General features: G+C 37.4%; 1 protein-coding gene across 1 annotated transcript in view; it reads right to left on the reverse strand.

The window, feature by feature from the left end:
• Positions 1-1198: 1198 nt before the first annotated feature.
• The window catches only part of LOC308341676 (calcium-activated chloride channel regulator 2), a gene marked incomplete at its 5' end in the record, with an annotated part of 39998 nt that continues 26298 nt past the window's right edge, over positions 1199-14898 (reverse strand). The window contains 2 exons of the mRNA XM_080801683.1: positions 1199-2380; positions 10254-10487. Coding sequence (XP_080657809.1) covers positions 1938-2380; positions 10254-10487 — 677 coding nt within the window. The 3' untranslated portion in view covers positions 1199-1937. The remainder of the gene's footprint in view (positions 2381-10253; positions 10488-14898) is intronic.

The following is a 14898-nucleotide window of genomic DNA, read 5'->3' on the forward strand; positions in this document are numbered from 1 at the left end:
ATGTTTTCTTTTTCTGGGTTATGTTCTATCAGTAGTTTAGTTATTCACAAATCATCTTGATTCTGTGGAGACTTGGTTTTAGGCTTCGTCAGAGCAGATCTATATCTGTTTTGCTCTTGTTCTAGGGCATAACTTCAGTCTGGGGAGTGGTCCTTGGAAGAGTTAAATATTTCTAGGCATAATCCCCACTATCTTCCCATACCTTCTTAAATAGAAATGAAGAAGTAGTATGAGTACCTGGCTATACTCCTACATACCTCTGCTGTTAATCATCACAGTGATTTGGATTACTCCCTTAACCTTAATTTTCCTATCTATAAAATGAGGAAGACATTCAAAGGCTTAAAACCCACCACACTCTATCTCAGTACTATATAATATCAACTCACTGAAACTACAGAGAGGCAAATACCAGGCTAGCAGGCTTAATGGCAATGAAGGAGGAGGGACACACTGCCTAGGGACTTGAGTCTGCATCATCAAAAATTTAGGCACTGTGAGACTTAGAATATTGTATAAGACTAATGATTCACAGACCTGTGCCCCTGAAGCAAATAATACATTATATGTTAGAAAGAAAGAAAAAAAAAAAGAAAGAGAGAAAGAAAGAAAGAAAATAAATAATAAGTCAGACCTGGGATGAAGTCTAAGCTGTAAGGAGGCTGCCTGGGAACAGAGATTTACTGGTCATTTTACTCTTCAACACTGCTCTGAGTCTCTGACTCAGGCTTCTTTCTCTTTCCCCTTGTCCCAGTTTCCCACAGTTCCCTCCCTTCTTCTGCAGAATTTAATCAAATTTTCAATCTTAATTGGCCCTGGTTTTAAAATAGATCTATTCCACATTATTATTTCTATTATCCAATAAAGTTTGAAGTTCTTTAATATACAAGGCAAATTATTCTATTGCTCAATAATCTTTAAAAAAATAAGGATAGTAAAATTAGGTGAAACATGATTTTTATTTTCTTGTGACCCATGCTTCACTCTCTATTCACCACCCACACCCACAGATAAATAACCTTTGATGGAGAAAGGATGCCCAGACTCTTCTTTGAACAAAAGATAGAATCAGTTAACCATTTCCAAAGGTCACTTTTTTCCTTCCCCCAGGGTCCCACATGGCCTCTTCTGTAGTTGAAATAAAATAAAACCATATAGCCTGTGTATGCATTAAGATAAGCCCAGAACTATGTCTTTTATGCTTTATTTAAAGCCTTATGAGAGTTACAACCATTTTTATCGAATAGCACCAAAGCAATAACTTGGAAAGCTGCTTTGATAAGAATACAATCTCATATGCAATAAATTCAGTAGACCTCTGTTACAAAACTAATGTCATGGGACAGGGATAATACCCACATTTTAATAACTCTTAAAGTGAACAAAGATCTCTTTGACCACTAGTAGTGGGATTTGATCTGTTGTATAATTAACCAAATGTCAAGAGGTAAAGAACTTTACAATAGGGGCTTCATATATAAAATGCAGCTTGATCCTTAGTCATAGAAAAGCAACCTATTCTGAAAAGATAAGGGGAAATAAAAATTACTCAAAGTAACTAAGCAACTGTTCATATGGACGGTTATACCAACCTCCTTTCCTTTATCTGGGGCTATTTTTCCTCTATAATAAAACAAGCTTTTTTTTACTTTGGTTCAACCTTGCCCTTGCCTTTGCTTTTAAAGACATTACCTTGGAGAATAATTTTTATTATTTTGTCCATAACCAAAGCTTAAGAGTTTCCTAACTTCCTTCCAAAAATAAGTGTTATAAAAGAATTTTTGTCTGCTTACCATGTAAAAATCTGACCTGTATTATACAAAAACTCAAAGCATTTTTAATAGTTCTGGTGTTAATTTGACTTTATTGGTATGGTTTTGTAAAGTGTAAAGGCCATGGATTTTATATCTAAGGAGGAAGGTACTCTGTACATTTGCTCATATTAATTTTGTTCCATTCTTTTTCTTGTCTGCTCTCTTTTTCCTGTTTAAAATACAGTGTGTTATGACTATAATGAGGCAAATGATTCCTATTGAACCCACTGCTGTCAAAACTCCTTTCAATATAAGATTGTCTCTGGCAAGTATAGGAGCAGAATGTGGGGGAATAAACAGAGATGCCTGGGCAATGTTAGATACAGCAGACTTTAAGGAGCTCCTATCTATTGTTCGTATTGCCACATAAATTCTGTGGTTTTCTTGTGTCTCTTCATCAGGTTGGTGGTCAGGTCCTTTTGTGAAAAACTTTGGTGAGAATGTAAATACCTCCTTGGTCCCAGCTTTCTGAGGATTTAGTTTCGATGTATTCACTAAAATAGCATTGTTAAAGTCATCTTGAATATTCTGTAAATGTTTACTGATTCTTATTTCATAGCTGTTGGCTGAAAATAAAAAAATATAAATGGAAAGGTTAAGTCACTTGGGTAAATTTTCTAGTTTATTGAAATGACTATGAGAATAGCAACAAAATTAAAAATACCTAGAAATAAACATAACAAAAATTGCATGTGAAGAAAACTTTAAAACACTACATAAAAACTCATATTGAAACCTAGACAAGAGGAAAAACTTATTGTTTTTTGAATAGGAAGATTCAGCATAATAAAGGTGTTATTTTTCCCTAAGTTATTTGTAAATTTTACATGATTCTATTAAACCCTCTAGGGGGTGCCTGGGTGGCTCAGTCAGTTAAGTGTCTGTATTCCGCTGGGGTCATGATCCTGGGGTCCTGGTACCAAGCCCCATATCAGGGTCCCTGCTCAGTGGGGAGTCTGCTTCTCCCTCTGCTACTCCCCCTGCTTGTGTGCGCCCTCTCTCTCTAGCTTTCTGTCTCTCAAATAAATAAATAAATAAAATCTTAAAATAAAATAAAAATATATGTTACTTAAGTCAAAGGTAAAAGTTTAGTTCTGAGTTCTGGTAAGGGCTACGTGGCTTAGACTAACTCTCCAGAAGATAACAGGTATGAACTCTGAAGAAAGCAAAAATACAACAAAAAAAACAAAAAAACCTCACAAAGCTATTAAAGCACTGGATTCAGATAAAAATAGGCAGAAACCAGAGGTGTTACAATCCTTAAAAGAAAGAAATCAGAGTAGGGATGATTCATGTTTGTGCAGCTTTTTCTCTTAAGGCACTTCCCTGTCCTGTACAGATATGATAGCTGGAACACAAAGCAGCTACCTTTTGGATTTGAGAAATCAGAAGACTGAATATGGGATTGCCTGAGTAACTGAAAGTTGAGGGAGCTGGAGAGGGACCACCCCCAAATCTATGCATGGACTTTTTTCAGACCATTGGAAGACTTCTAATTATTCATGTATGTATGAAACAATAAGGGCTCAAGGGACAAAGAGCAGCTAGAAGGCTGAAAAACTGAACAGAGTTTTATTTTAATGCTCATCAAGGGGATAGAGTTTGGAGTGTGAGTCTTGTCAAGTTTGAGGAGTATGGTAAATATGTGAAGATATCCATTAAAACACTGAAACAGCCATGCTTTAGGAATAAAGATTGAGTTTCAGAATTAAGGGATATGCCCTGGATTAAGAGAAAAACTGAAATAGACAAACCCTAGCCAAAAGCAAAACCAAGCCTCCTCAAATTCAAGGTGAACCAAGCTATATATCAAAAACATTTCCAAACTCTTGGGGTGCCTGGCTGGCTCCATCAGTTGAGCATCTATCTTTGGCTCAGGTCATGATCTCAGGGTCCTGGAATCAAGTCCTGCATTGGGCTGTTTGCTCAGCAGGGAACCTGCGTCTCCCTTTTCCCCTCCCCACTCTCATGTGCTCTCTCGCTCTCTCTCTCTGAAAGGAAAAGAAAGATAGGAGGAAAGAAGGAAGGAAGGAAGGAAGGAAAGAAAGAAGGAAGAGAAAATATTTCAAAACTCTTCAGAAGAGTATAACAGATTCCAGAGTCTATAATTTACTACCACATGCCCAATATACAACAGAAAAATCCCTAGACATGCAAAGAAGTAGAAAATGTAATATCGGGAAAATATCAGGAAATAAAATGAGTCACAAATGACTGAGATTTCCAATTAATAGATAAGGACTTTAAAGTAACCACAATGAGGGGCACCTGGGTGGCTCAGTCGGTTAGGCATCTGCCTTTAGCTCAGGTCATAATCCCAGGGTCCTGGGATTGAGCCCCACATCAGGCAGGGAGCCTGCTTTTCCCACTCCCTCTGCCTATTGCTCCACCTGCTGCTGCTCTTTCTTTGTCAAATAAATAAATAAAATCTTTATAAAAAATAAAATACCCATGATGAGCATGTGAAAAGTCAGTAGGACAAGTTGGATATAGCAAATGGAGAGATAGAAAATTTGAGGAGAGATAGGGAAAGTTAAAAAAAAGAAGAAAATGGAAATTCTAGAATTGGAAAAAAAATGAAAAAATTCATTTGACATTAATAGCAGATTGGACACAACAGAAGAAAAAAATCAGTAAGTTTGAAGACAAGTTCATAAAAATCGAACTGTAGCACTCAAGACAAAAGATAAAAATTAAATACAATTTCAATGATTTTTGTGATTTACTGACATATCCATTTAGTGTATGTGGGTACAATATATTCATATCATATCATATTATATCCTATCATATCAATTCTAGGAAGAAAAGAAGAAAAAGGATAGAACACAAGTTTTTTGAAGATGTGTTAGCTGGAAATGTTTCAAATCTGGTCAAAAAGAATACTCTACAGATCCAGGAAACTCAGCAATCCCCAAACAGAATAGGCATCAGGAAAACCACACTGAGGTACATCTTGGTCAGTCTGTTGAATACCAAAGATAAAAACAATTTAAAGCAGCCAAAGGGAAAGAGAGACACTTTACACTCAGGAGAATAACAGTAAGAATGATAGCTGACTTCTCATCAGAAAAAAAAATAGAGCCATAAGACAATGAAAACATACTTAAAGTGCTGAAAGAAAAATTTATTGCCCTAGAATTTTATATCTAGTGAAAATGTACTTTTTTTTAAAGAGTGAAAATGTACTTTAAAACTGAAGATGAAATGAACACATTTTCAATAATTGAATCCCAAGAGAATTTCACCTGAAGACCTGAGCTACAAGCGAAATGGAGATAGAGAAAAATTCAGACCTACAGAAAGGAAGACTAGAAATGGTGACTATATGGGTTACTAAAAAGGGTCACTTTTTTTTCTTTAAAATTTATCAAAAAGACAATGGATTGTTTAAAACAGAAGCCATAACAATGCATTGTAGTCTTTATAAAAATATAGCAGCACAATATATGACAGCAGGGCCACAAAAGATGACAGAGGGTACGTGGGATTATACTTTTGAAAGATTCTCACATTATATGTGAGGTGGTATGACATTAATTCAGGGCAGACTGTGATAGGTTAAAAAAAACTGCGTGTTATAGAACAGCTAAATTTGGAGAAGCTGATGGCAGGAATTTTATTATTTTGATTTTCCTTATATTGTTTTGATTTTTCAAAATTGGAGTAAGATACATATAAAATAAAATTTATCATCTTAACCAATTTTAATGTGTACAGTTGAAGGTATAGTTCAGTGCTTTTTAAGTATTACATTCACATTGTTGTGCCATTTTGATTTTCAACCATGTGAATGTGTTACCAATTCAAAACTAAAATTATGAATAATAAATAATTATACAAAAAATGGAAGCCACCTTTAGTACTAACCAACTCTAATAATACCATAATTCTTACCTATAATGGCCAAAAATAAATTTAATAATGAATAGAGCAGCTTCAAAGAAGGATTTTGTCCTGAGGAATGAAAACCATAGGACATTTCAAGTTTTAGTTAAAAAGTGAAAATATTCTGATGACTATGTTTTGAATAGTTTCCAAATCTATAATAATTTTTGATAGTGAGACTATTTCTATCCCTGCCTAGTAATTAGAATAAAACACCCTTAGAGACAGTTGTCAAAACAAAATAGCCTTTATATTCAAATTTATCAATCAGCTGATTCCCTCTGAGTAAATCACTGGGCTTCCTGAGGTGGTTCCAATACAGGAGGACAGACATGGGTGAGAAGCTAGGCTGACCATCCTCTACACACTCACAGTGGAACATGTCCATTGCTCTCTCTGGAGAAAACCCTTTCCATGGTGCTTTCCAAGAGTCCTCTCCTAGATAATGAAACAAGTAATATTTCATAAGTCTTAGCATGGACAAAGATTTTCCACATCCGCTGCTCTCTCTCTGTGAAATTGATCATCTCATTTTAAACAAAAAGGTAGGGACTCAGGAAGTTAAATGTGCTACCATGATGAATAGTTAGGAAATAGTAGTGCTGGAAATGAATTCATTTCTTCCAACTCCAAATCCCATTCCTTTCTACTATGAGCACCTATTAAACTTTATGCAGAACAGCTATGCAACTGCAAAGACTCAAACTCAGTTCATGCATTCATGGAGAAGCACCTTCCATTTACAGTACTTGTTATGTTACCTCTCTCCTTGCGAGAAAGAGAAGTCAGGCTGGTTCTGCATTTTTGACCTCTTAGGTATATATCTCTATGTTTGGTCTCTCTTTTTTCACAGTGTATTTTAGCCAATGAAAGTAGCTCTATGGCCTAGGGCAAGACACTTAGACTCTCCGGGTCATTCGCTTACATTTGAAACAACGGGGTCAAACTAGCACATCTCTAAGATCTCTTCTGTCTCCAAACTGTTACAAATGCTGACATTTATCGAACACAGTATGGACCAGACACTGTTTTAATCCCTCTCTGTGCCTTACTTCATTCAACTCTCTTAACAACACTCTGAGATAGCTACTCGTCCGATCTGCTTTTGCAGATTAATAATCAGAAATTGAGAGAAATTAAGTAATTTGCCTCAGTTTACACAGGTAAAATGTGGTGTCTGATTCCAAGGCCCAATACCTTAACACTGTGCTGTGCAGCCTCCCACTAGGCTACACTCCCTGGCTACACTCCCTCCTATTTCTTATTTCCCAGTAACTGTGCTGCTTTTCCAGTTATTGAGGCTTACATCTCCATTAGCATTTTTATCAGTAAGTTCCTAGTAGGGAAAGCTCTGAGCTTGAACTGAGGTCTGGGACAGGAAGCTGAAGACTTGGTCCCATCTTCAGGGAGGTCTCTCAATTGTTAACAGTTGCTACTTCCTCTCTTCATTTGAAATCCAGTTCATCCCCTAAGGATTATTTTGGGTCTCTCCTACATTAAGTCTTCTTCCAGCTTATAGTATAACTGAGGGATAGAGGAGGGCTAGTGGAAACAACAATTGCTGTTATGGAACAGCTTCTTCAGAAGCAGTACATTTTCAACAATTTTTAAAGATAGTAAGTTGTAGCAATGGTTATATAAGAACATGGTGAAATGATGTCAGAGGAAGACTGTGAATGTCAGGCTGTTAGGCACGTAGGGAAGGTAGTCAGTGCAGGGAAGGAGGTAAAAGACTGGTACTTTTTGGAGTCTGGCCCCAGTCCAAGGGCTCTGCTTGGGCCCTGGTGTAAGAACCTGGCTTCTCCTCTGCTCCCACCCACACTGATCTCTACAGCCTTTTAATTTTTGTGGCTTCCAAGCCATATAAATGGCACTGTGTTAAACTGTGGTTTTTGACCATTTTATGCCTTTTTTTCCTCAGCGTATGATTATAAATTCTTAGAGTGCAATGACCATCTTAAATTATGCTTATATAATGTTTAGTGCTGTGGTGGGCATGAATAGTAGCTTAATAAATATATTTTCACTTTAATTTATTTTTTTAAAGATTTTATTTATTTGTTTTTTTTGTCAGAGAGAAAGAGAGAGAAAGAGCACAAGCAGGGGGAGCAGCAGGCAGAGGGAGAAGCAGTCTCCTTGCTGAGCAAGGACACCGATATAGGACTTGATGCCAGGACTCTGGGATGGTGACCTGAGCCAAAGGTGGATGCTTTATAGACTGAGCCACCCAGGTGTCCCTAATTTCTAAAAAAGAAATACAAAGGAGATGCAGAACATGCTTGGTACTCAGTTTTAGCAATTATTTTACCCCAGACTTTTAATGAAAACCCAACGAGGTAACCCATTTCCATAATGCCTAGTCTGTATACATAATGGCGATCTGATAATGTTTTGTTTATTCCACATAACGGGTCATCTTTTCTAGGACATTGAGTATGGTAAAGGGCTGCTACCTGGATAAATACTGATATACTTGTCCATATATGAGATATTCATTTATTGTTAACAGGGTTCCTAAGAATAGTCACATTTTTTATAATTGTGAAGCCAGAGACATACCCCCATTATTTTTAACTCTGACCATAAAGGTGAGAACGCCTTTCTAGACAATAACTTGTGAGGGGAAAATAGGCAATGAAACCACGTGTTTATGGATTAAACAGGTACCTATTTGTTAGTTGGTCTATTCAAGACTAATTGGTCAATTTTGCTTTTGCTGAGTCATCAAATCAGTTATGACAATGATTTTAGCAACTTAATACACATCCAGGCATCCCCCCCCCACTTATCTTTTGTGGTTTATGGTTTTTATATTATAACAAGCCAGGTCTACTTCAATCATCCCGCTCATCAGTGAAGATCCATGAAGAGCTCTCTATTCCCTTGATTAATGCCATTTGTGATGCCAATTCTAAAGTCCCATATGGTTGTATTTCTTCTTTTCAAGACGTTAATAACCACTAACACTGCACACTTCCTTTCTCCTCTTTTAATTCAGCAGTGTAGTTGAAATTCCTAGGGCTCTTGAAAGGAACAGTTTCCAGTAGTAATGGGAGACTGAACTTGCATTTGTCTCTTTGAGAACACTAGGTGTTTCTGAGGGAGGTACTGAGGCAAAAGTGAGAACACTAGGTTCTCACTAGGTGCCACTAGGTGGCACCACTCTTACCTTTAAATACAGGTAGGAGCGCTTGTGGCTCCTTGAATCTAAATAAAAAGCTAGATAGAAGGCAGTAGCAACAAACCAGCGGCCCAGGAAACTTGGCATACTTTCTCTTCCCTCTCTGATTTTATATGAGTCACTTCGTTTCCTCTTTATGATACCTTATGAAATAAATATTTGTAGTCCTATTTTCCGTATAAGGAAACTGAAGCCAATAGAGGCTAAGCACTAGCCAAAGATCAAACAGCTGGACTGAAAGCCAGAGTGGGAACACTTTTTTTCCTGACATGTAAATTACAGCTTTTTCCTTTATACAAAGGACATACCCATCCCAGAGTTTCAATCATTGCACATCTCCAATCTTTAAATTAGGAGAATCCTTAATTCAGAGTGTAAAGTATTTCACTTCTTTCTTCTCTGACCAGAAGAGATAGATTTTGGATAAAAGAGCAGGAAGACAAAGCTACAATATAGATGTTCCTCAGGAGCACAGAATTACTTGTAATTGAGATGCTTTCTGGTGAATGTAGTAAATGGGTAAAGAATTAAAAGCCAAATAAAGATGACCCAAGTTGGAAAAAGACTGGCAAAGGCCCAAGGTGGTCACTTTGACTGATATTGAAAAAGTAAGCTTTCAATAGAGAAGGTTGGTTCCTATAGGCATCTCAATCAGAGGCAACAGGAAAGAAAGTGTCTAATGTATAATCAATGATAACCATGTTTTGGTGATGGCAAAGCTGTTAGAAAAACTATTCTCTGAGGAAAGTTATTTTGTTGAGTTGCTACAGGGATCAAGAAATGATGCTGGAAGCCTGAACCTAGTGTAGACCTCGGAAAAAGGAATGTTGAGAAAGAACCTCATCAGTGTTCACGCACACAAGGGTAAGAAAGCCCACCTAACAGAGCTGGGTCTAGTCTCCCTAACAAAAGTGATGGCCAGAAGTCGGGGTGGAAAATGGACCAAGTTTTGCATGACTTATGGGAATTATTCCCCTGTGACTTGTAAATCTTTGAATTCACTATCCACTATCTAATCTTCAGAAGACTAAATAACCTCCAGTATTTAGAAGCCCATGCTCTGTAATGCAGAACCCATTTCTGTTGACTACACTACTCTTACATATGGTATTTATGTTTCCAGTCAAGATCGCTAGATGATCAGTGTCAGTTCTTTTACTAGGGCCTTCTCAGTTCTGGGGGAGCTGACAAGCTCCCGTTCCTACACTCCAGCATATAAGGCCCTATCAACAGCTCAAAGCTTTTCATAACAACCCTCTGCAGCTTGGTTGGCTCGAAGCCCCCAAAGCTATTTTTACCCAACAAACCCCTGACATAGTTATTAGAGATGCCAGCTGGTAGAAACACAGGGAGTGAAGCAAGAAACCTACCCTGGCCTTGGTCATAGTCTTCTCCAGGTGCTGTCCAAGATAAAGTCACCTCCTCTTCCACTTTGACAGCGTGCAGGTCAATGATTTTGCATGGTGGAAACACATCAGGATGGGGGCCAGCTGGAACTCCCAGCACAGAAAAGGAGCCTCCGGAACTTATTCGGCTAAAGCCCCATTTTTGCTCCTCCTCACTCCTGCCTGCTGATTTTCTTGGGGCATTCATCTGAATGTTGCCTGTGACCAAGAAAAGAATGGCCAAAACAACAAATGACCCTTTCCCAAATAGCTTGTTTTTGAGAGATTCTGGAGAGACATTTTAAAAACTTTTTTTCTTTATGACATCCTTAGAATAATTGAATTTGTTTTTTCCACAATTCATTCATTCATTCATTCATTCATTCACTCATCCATCCATCCTTTCACTAAATAAATATTTTGAGGGTAATAATCACAGATAAAAGAGTATCCCTCTTAGAATTTATAGTCATATTAATAAAACTATGTTTATAAGTCGTGATAAACATAAGAAAAAAAGACAGGGTGTTGTGAAGAAAAATAACACAGGTACACGATTTATAGTGTTTTCAAGGAAGTAACACTTAAAGGCATCCTAAAGGGTGAGTAGGAGTCAGCCAGGCAGAGTGGAGGTAATAATATCTCAGGCAGAGGGAACAGGTTGTGTAAAAACTCTGAGGCCCTAAAGAGCCTTGCAAATTAGAAAAAATTTAAAGCAAGGAGGCAAGTAGTTTGAGATAAAACCAGAGAAGACTCATAGAGGCTCACAGAGGCCCTTGCAGCCTACTCTAATGATTTTAGAGTTTAATCTTACAAGCTGTGGGGAAGCAGGGCAGTGACATGACCATATTTCTTCCTAACAGGTCACCGTGGCTGCTCTCATTAGAGAATGGGCAAACACTGGGCTGTTGAGACAGTCACTGCAACAGTCCAGACAGGGTAACATGGCAGGGTGGGCTGGGTGACAGCAGTGGGGAGGAGGACAGAGGTAGGCAGTTTGAGATGTGATTTGGAAATAAAATCAATAAAAGCTGGTGATAGGTTTGAGTATGGAATGGTGAAGGAGAGAAAGTTGGTAGAAAAAAAAAAAAAGAAAGAAAAGAAAAAGAAACTGCTCCCACGTTTCTAAAATGAGCAACTTGGGAGGAGAAGCAAGCTAAAGGGAAGGAACTGGTTTGTGATTCCTTTAAAATATCTATTTGAAGATGACAAGGAACCAGTTAGACATGGATTTCTAGCTCAAAAAAGAAGTTTTATTTAGATTTAATAATTTTAAACTTATGAATTGGGAAGTTATAAGCCTATAGATTTTATTAAACCCATACAGGTTAATGAGGCTACCTAATAACAATTTCTCTTTTTTTTAAATTTTATTTTAATAAACATATAATGTATTTTTATCCCCAGGGGTACAGGTCTGTGAATTGCTAGGTTTTACCTAATAACAATTTCAACAGTAATGATCAATAGCATTTATTGAGTCCCTGGCTCACTACTTGCCAGGTACTTATTTATCTTACATGTATCGACTATTTAATTTTCCTAGCAATGCTAGAGGAGAGTATAGTTATTACAGCCCCCCTTTTCAAGATGATGCAACTGAAGCAAACAGAAACTAAGTAACTTGCCCAAAGTCACACAGCTAGCAGTAGATGGAGGAGCGAGGTTCTGAACCCAGGCAGAGTGGCTCCAGGTGATAGGGTAAGAAGTTTAGACCTGAACTCTGAGAACTGCCAACACTTAGAGGCTTGATAGAAAAGGAGGAGCCAGAAAAGGAGCCTGACTCCCCCCAACCCCCAAAAAAGAAAATCCAGAGCATAAGAGGTAATTGTAGAAGGCAAGAGATGACAACGACAAAATCAATCAGTTGTGTCAGACACTGCTGAGGACTGACATATATCCTTTGGACTTAACAGCAGAGTGGTCACTGGTGACTAGGGCCAGAGCCATTCCAATGGGGTGGTTTGGGTGGAGGTCAAATTTCGGTGAATAAAGTCAAAATTGGAGGTGAGAAAATGCAGGCAGCAGGTTTAGACTAATGTCAAGGAAGTTGATGACAGGGAGGTGGACAGTATCTGAAGGGAGACAATAATTTTTTTTAAAAATATGGGATGATAATTCATGCTTGAATGCTGCTCAGAGGGTCTGGTAAAGTGGGACCATGAAAGGGTGAGCTCTCAAGGCCTCTGGATGGGATCCAGAGCTGATCCAGCAAAGACACTGGCCTTTGGAGAGGAGAAGGGTGCAGACACTCTTGTGTCTGGAGATTTGGTGGCATGATAATAGAGCAGCTCCCATTATTTAATGAAGTGTGTTCTCAAAGTGGTCTTCTAAAAGTGAGCTGATAAAGTGAATGTTATGTTTAGTAGACATGCCTAGGGAAGCCTACCTTTTTCTTTCTGTGCTGCTAAGAGCCTCTACAAAATACACAAATAAAAAGACAGTTGAATATTACTTTTCCAATCTCACTGTATACTAGATGCTGATATATGTATCCTTCAAACTCAGAGATTTTAGAAAGATACTAGACAAAATAGAAGCCTTCAAGCTCTTCAGTAGGAATCAAGTCTTATTCTGGTGGCCATCCCAAGTTCTTAGGACTAAGCCTATCACCTAGTAAGCCTTCAAAAATGTGTGAGGTATAAATGAAAGAAGGAATATTTATTTATAACTAAAGTATTATATCTATATGTGAAATCATATCCACGCTGTAAAGCTACGTTACCTTGCAATTTGATTTACACTGGTTTTGATGTAAACCAAAGTAAATACACAGGAGAGTAAATTATATTTTAGGCAAAACTAAAATTATCAGGAGATGCAAATTCACTGGAACATCTTGATTATTTTCTACTTAAGAGTACTTAAAAACCAAAAATATAGAATCATATTATGGAATAGTTATGATTAGTTATAAGCTGCTAAAATTCATGAAAAGTGTTCATAAAGATTCTGCAGTTTGGGAAATAAGAATGTTAAGAAATGTTTTCTGAAATTGTTTAAAATGATTACAGAGTATTTTTGTTAGTCTTCATTCTTCACACACTTCATTAAATAATGGGAGCTGCTCTGTTTTCATGCCACTAAATACTTTAACCACTGCTTCCCTTCAGGAACTATAACAATGGTGTTAAGAAAAGATGTATATCTTCTATTTATTTGGTGCTTTTCCCTTAAAGGAAGACAGCACATCTTCAGGAATCAGTCAGTTGTCTGTAATATCCAAATTCATATTTATTCAGGAACTCATTTTTGTGTGGATTGTTTGGGCTGTTTGCTTCCTTCTTTCAACTGCTGTCAACTTTTGCCTCTTTTTCTTGCCTAAACCTCTATAGAGGAAATACAGGAGCTATGACTGAGAAAAAAAAACAATAAATCTCTTTTAACTGTCAATAATTCTGATGAAACAGCCACAAGAAAGAGGTCAAAATAATGACTAAAATGAAATATACCAAATATCTGTGGGATTATCTATTGCCTTCCTGATTGACTACTTTGAATCACTGAGGATTGAAGAGATAGCACAAATTATATGTTGACTTAAGCATAAAGGGTTTTTTAAAAAAAATTTATTTAATAGAAAGAGGAGAGATCACAAGTAGGCAGAGAGGCAGGCAGAAAGAGAGGAGGAAGCAGGCTCCTTGCCGAGCAGAGAGCCCGATGTGGGGCTCGATCCCAGAACCCTGGATCATGACCTGAGCTGAAGGCAGAGGCTTTAACCCACTGAGCCACCCAGGCACCCCAAGCATAAAGGGTTTTGAAATTCCATCTCTCTTTCTCGTTCTCTTCTTCTCTTTCATACAGACACACACACACACACACACACACACAAACACCAGAGATATATATATATTAAATAATGTTACTCAAATAATGGTGCTGACGATTCTTACCATTTGCTATGTAACCTGGTACGTACATAGCACGACTCCCTGGAATAGAGTAGGCTAGGCCGCTTAGGCTGGGGGAGTGACTGACATGTACTTTCAAGCTATATCTACCATTTGCAGCAAAGGAGAAAAAATACCTCGAGTAAATTCCATCATTTTTTATAATATCAGCACCTGCATATATAAAAAGAAAGCTCAATGTCACCACTTGTCACCACAGTTGATTACTAATATTTGATTAAATCATTAAATAATAATGATTTACTCCCTTCTTTCTTCCCATTTTAGCAAATCCAGTCATGGTCATAGCTACTTTTAATATTAAAATCCAACAGTTCCTTAACTTCTCCCTGTGATTCCTTAACCTCTAAAAAATTATTTTCTGAAGGTGAATGAGTTGGGCTTCAGTGCTAATAAAACATTTAATAATCACCTTTAGAGCTCTCCTTCTTACCATTGAAAATACTAGTTTCTCATGGAAATCAAACATATTCTTTTTGTTTATGATTATAGACCCTTTAAGATAAAAGCTATTCTGTTCCAGGAAATAAATATAGATGCATATATACACATCTCATATAATTTCAAGGGATTTATAAACATCCTACAGCCCTGATGAAAAAAAACATCTCGTAGTTGAAAAGGTAATGTGAAATTAATTTCCTCATTAGAGGGTACATGGATCAGTTGTTCTAGATTCTGAGGGGTTTGCTGGCTTGGGGTTTGACAGGCTTTGGTTC

This window comes from Martes martes, assembly GCF_963455335.1.
Source record: "Martes martes genome assembly, chromosome: 4".
In the NCBI taxonomy this organism is placed as follows: domain Eukaryota; kingdom Metazoa; phylum Chordata; class Mammalia; order Carnivora; family Mustelidae; genus Martes; species Martes martes.